Source organism: Vigna umbellata, chromosome 1 (genome assembly GCF_029865625.1).
Source record: "Vigna umbellata cultivar VRB3 chromosome 1, Vumbellata_1.0, whole genome shotgun sequence".
Classification (NCBI taxonomy): domain Eukaryota; kingdom Viridiplantae; phylum Streptophyta; class Magnoliopsida; order Fabales; family Fabaceae; genus Vigna; species Vigna umbellata.
In genome coordinates, this window is record NC_142165.1 from 98,704,524 (window position 1) to 98,709,783 (window position 5,260).

Genomic DNA, 5,260 nt, shown 5'->3' on the forward strand with positions numbered 1-5,260 from the left:
TATAATTATTTTCATAATAGATTGACTTGAAACAAATATTTTTTTTTTCAAACATTATTGCATCTAATTCGTTTTTTTTTTTGTTTATCAATGAACACTTCATTTTTTTTGGTACATTATGTTTAATTACTTGCTAGTACCTTAGTACCTTGGACCTTAGTAAATCTTTCATCAGCATACAGAATGATCATACTAACCATCAAAACAAAGAATTTTGGTTACACAAAGAATGTTTTACTTGTCACTATTACAAAATCTTGTTTTTATACCAGGACTAAAATATTTTCTCTCTTTTTCTATATTTCTTTATCTTTTTTTCATTCATTCATAATGATACAACGTTTTAAATAGACATATTAGAAACTAATAAACTAAAAATTAAAAAAGTAAAATAAAGATAAACAACACAAAATATTGCAATATGCACCAATATATTAACGTTCTAATTAGACAATAATTAATGCTTGATATGAACGTTCTCAATTTCTATTTTTAAGTAAAATTTGAAATTCCCTATTTTTAATTAATCTAATTAATTTAATAACTTTTTGAATTCTAATTATTTCTAAATTCCTTACCCACAACATAATTTATTGTATAATACTTCAAACTATTCTTACAAATGAATTTGACCTCTTAACATTACCACTTGTATCCCATATTTTCACTTGAGTTAAGGAACTCTAAAAATATTCTAGTCCGAATTAATATTTCATTGAAAAAATAACCATCCAAAAAGTCTTGTAGACCCATGAGGCCGTAGGACAGAACAGTATTTCATTTTGCACGTGGTAAGAATATTGCTATTACTTCCTGCACCTCATCAGATTGCTTTCGCCACCCTATCATTTCTGAAAATTATTTTCATAAATACAATAAACACTGGATTATTTTTTTTTTTTGGAAAACAATTTTCTCCTTGATGGGATATAGGAAGCAATAGCCAAAAATATTTGCACTTAAAACTGTTTAACATATCTTGATGTTAAGACTTATTTCATTTTGCATCCAACATATTTTGTGGTTACTTTTAATAAACAATTTACATTCACAAAAAATCTATTAAAAAATAATTGAGAAATGAGCTTTACATCTTGCAAAATACACTTTTCTGGAGAAGTAATTGCTACAAAGGAACATTTTCTAGGGAGATATACTAAAAAGATTTAATATCAATAATCAAAAGTCATGTAAAAGATTATAATATTATCTTCCATTTAAGATGATCAAATCTTTGCATATTCGATCATACGTACTAACTGGAGAATCACTGACCTTCGTGTTCACAGTAACAGTGCCCTCCCAGAAACAAATACAGTTGTCAAAGCTATTGATAGTGTTAAAACACAGTATTTAAATAAAATACTCCTCACTTCACAAATTGCTTTTACAGTGCAAATTGTTAAATTTAAATCACTTTGTAAGAACGACTCCAACCTTGGTCATCATTACTAGAATATGAACTTTTAATATTAATTTTTTTATCCTAAGAAAGTTATATGATTCTTACATAAATTTCTATAACGATTAATAATAATAAATAATAAATAATTAAAATATGAAACAGAAATTAACCATATATTCTAGCTTAATGTTTGTGCTGAATGAACAATAGGTTAATGAATGAATTTGTCAATGAGCCTCAATTAAAAAATTGGCAAGAGTTGAATATGACACTCTTTATGCAACTAGTTGAGTATCTGCAATAAATGGTACATTCCAGTGCCGTTACGCATCACTTCTTTTTCCACCATACATATATTAACACCACTTAAATATATGTTAAAATGTCCCAAACACATTCAAATATCTCCATCTCAAAATGCTAATTATATATTTTTCTTCACCATCACGAAAACTTGCTAGATTTTACATTTCAAGCATTGTTCAGTGTGATCAGTAGGTCTAAAATTGAAAGGATGAGCATAGAACATAAATTCTTTAAAAAAAAATAGCATCGGAAAAGGTTGGCGAATTATGTCAACTTCGACCCTTTATGTCTGTCAATATTTTTTAGATTGGTTTTTAGACAAACATGATATATAAAATAGACTGATTAAATTAATTTTGAACTATAAATAAAAGGAACCGACACTTTGTTTAGTGTAAATATAGTGGTATTATTATGATGCTAATTTAGTCTAAAATATTTTTTGTCTTCTTAATGTTTCCCTTTTCTTTTTCCTCTACATAATAAGAGAGAGAGGTCCCTAGCCAAATGTCAATTATTTTATATTCAACCACCTAACTGCAATTAAATTTCAGTTGAAATGTCAACAAATATGTTGACATCTTAACAAGGAAAGAAAGTATAACTAAAATACTTAATCCGGTTTAATGAGATAATATTCCTTTGGCCCAGTAACATATATTACTCCATTGAACAACTTGTACCCAAAATTAACGTCAAACTAGTTTGGGTCACCAACTAAATTGTTCTTACTCACTCCATTTTCACTATTCATTCTTTTCATTTGTCATCAATGACCTCAACGATGATACAAAAGCTTAACCCAACCCTATCCACATCGATCATATCCTAATTCTATAGCCTTCCTCTCACATCCAATTTCTGTGGCATTTTAATTTCTCATGAATCATTGGTTATGTGTGATAATGCATGTGATTTGACGTTAAATTGTTCGTTTAGATTTATAGATTTATAGACGTATCATATTGCTAAGGGGTCCCTTTCCTCTAATAATTGTTGAGGGAAATGGAACCATTTCTATATATCTTACTAGTATAATTGATATTCATATTTTTCTTTTTTGTTAATTAATATTATGGTATGGCTTTCAAGCTACGTATTGGTCACTTATTATACAATGTGAAAAAGGGCCAAAAGTCGAAAATTGGGGTGATGGTCCTACCTTGAGTGGTATGTACCTCAAATATCTGGTTGATAACAATTTTCATTGTATGCATGTTACGGCAACTCGGATTAAATTTTATGCTCCTTCTTCATCAAGTAATAGATTTTACTTTATATTTTCCACTCATGTCATAAATTGCTCTTGAAATTTTCTAATGACGCTTTAATTACAAGGATAATGGTGGGCCAACATCGAGTGTTTCATAATTCAGCTTGTGATAATTTCTATTATATTTGTAGGAGTCCGAAAGGGGTTGTGGCCAAAATGATAATATACCAAATAATGTGCAATTTAAGCAATCTAGAAAGAGAAGAAGCTGCTCTCATGATGAAGACAAAAACAAAAGACCTTTAATACCATATTCCAATTTGGCTTATTGCTAAATGGCAATAAATTAAATGTTGACACCCTCTTAAACCAGACGGTGGGATTCGAAGAACACAAAGCAAAAAGCACAATGTTTCCAAAGCATCTGGTAAAAACAAAGTCCAAACACTTCCACCTTATGGCAGTGGTTAGATTGTTCTTGTTGGCCTATCTATTTATTCAAAACACCAACCCTTAAACTCTCTAACCTACCATTGCCAAAAGAAAAGGCAAAACTCATTTAAGAAAAAGGTAGGACAGAAAAAGAAACACCAACACCTGACTCTTAGTACTTTTGATGAGTAATATAGAGTCCATTTTGGTGAGAACTGAGAAGCCACCCAACTCCTCCCTCATTTCCTCCCCCTCTCCCTCTAGTGGCAAGCTTCCAAAGGAACAACTCCAAATGGAAGTTTCATGCAAGATTCTCAGAAGATCAACTCACAGTTTTCTCCGAAACTATCATTACTTCACCTCAACAGCAGCTTTTCTAGCATTTCCTTTCTCAGCTTCTATACTCCTCTCTCAGGCTGTAGTCCCAACCCCTTCATCTCTCTTGCCTCAAATCTACACTCGCCTAAGGATTCTCTTTGATGCTGCTGGCTTCCCTTCATCTTCACAGTTTTTTACCATTCTCAACCTCAAGGTTTCTCAAACAATCACTTCTTCAATCTTTACCCTTCCTTTCACCCTCACCTTTCTCCTCGTTGCAAAAGCATTCATAATCCAGGCTCTCAATCACAACAAACCAACTTTGCAGCCTTCCTTCAGTTCAGTTCTATCCCTTTACAAGCCCCTCCTCCATACCTACTTCTGCAACTGTTTCTTGATTCTCTCAGCAAATGCAACTACTTTTGGTCTCATGTTTTTGGCCTTCGGCTTCGTTGAAAGATTTGGCTACTCTTCCCCCGGTAACCTCATCCTCTTCATGTCAGTAGCTGGAGCAGTTCTCTTTTCTGTGATTCTGGCCAATGCTCTTGTCATATGCAACATGGCACTGGCTCTATCTGGCATGGAGGGACATGGTGGGTACTTTGCAATTCTTAAAGCTTGTCTTCTCTTAAGGGGAAGGACATCAATGGCTTTGTTCCTGGCACTTCCTGTCAATGTGGCACTGGCAGCCATTGAGGCCTTGTTCCAATTCCGGATTGTAAGGCCCTATCATATTGCTGGAATGGCAGGGCCTTGTGTGGCTTTGGAGGGGATTTTCATTGCTTACCTCTACTCGATCTTCATCATCCTTGACACAATTGTCAGCTGCATATTCTACAAAAGCCTTAAGACAGGATCGTGGATCCATCAGGAGGACAAATATTTGTTCAGGATTGAATTCCCAGATGAGGACCAGTACGGTTACACGAGCACCAAGGAACTACCTTAAGTAGCATATGGTGGCAAGTTATTAATTTGGTTAAGGTTTTTCTTCGCGTTTCATGAGGGAGAAGGATCGACCAGTTATTTTAAACTGAGTACAGAAGGAATTTACTATTCATTGATGTTGCTTGAAGGAAATCAAGCAACTTTGAAGACATAAAGATTTTCAATTGAGCGACCTCGGCTCAACCATGTGCAAAGCCAAAGAAGTTAGACTCTCAGACACCATTTGATATAAATGAAATGCAATTATGTTATATTCTCATACTATATCTTTTGTTTTAATCTCTTTTACATTGTAGATTAGCAACTAGCAATCTTTTACAGTGTGAATAATACAAATGCCTCCCTTTGCCTTCTCTGTGTGCAACTGTCTCTGGTTTTCTAGTGTTTATTCATCGAATGAAAAATCAACAATGGTTTCTCGGACTTTTGTACCCAAGAACTAGCCTCAGCCTCTTAACTCGTGAAGATGCAAGCTAGGATGAGAATGTATATCCCTCCCTCACCACTAATACCATCCTTCCACAGACATAATTAAGCAATTGTATTTGTACAAACAAGAATCAGGGCGGTGCTAAATTCAATCAAACAATCTTGAATGACCACGTCAAATGAAGTGACACTATCTCTGAATTTTCTCT

At 33.4% G+C, this 5,260-nt stretch overlaps 1 protein-coding gene across 1 annotated transcript; it reads left to right on the forward strand.

The window, feature by feature from the left end:
- Nucleotides 1-3,262: 3,262 nt before the first annotated feature.
- On the forward strand, nucleotides 3,263-4,973 carry LOC124819653 (uncharacterized). The gene has a single exon (XM_047291210.2). It carries the CDS (start codon nucleotides 3,541-3,543, stop codon nucleotides 4,621-4,623), a length of 1,083 nt encoding a protein of 360 aa, XP_047147166.2. The 5' UTR covers nucleotides 3,263-3,540; the 3' UTR covers nucleotides 4,624-4,973.
- The last annotated feature ends 287 nt before the right edge of the window (nucleotides 4,974-5,260 follow it).

Bases quoted from the DNA above. Each gene is read 5' to 3' on its own strand.
- LOC124819653 (XM_047291210.2), top strand. From the start codon at position 3,541: ATGAGTAATATAGAGTCCATTTTGGTGAGAACTGAGAAGCCACCCAAC.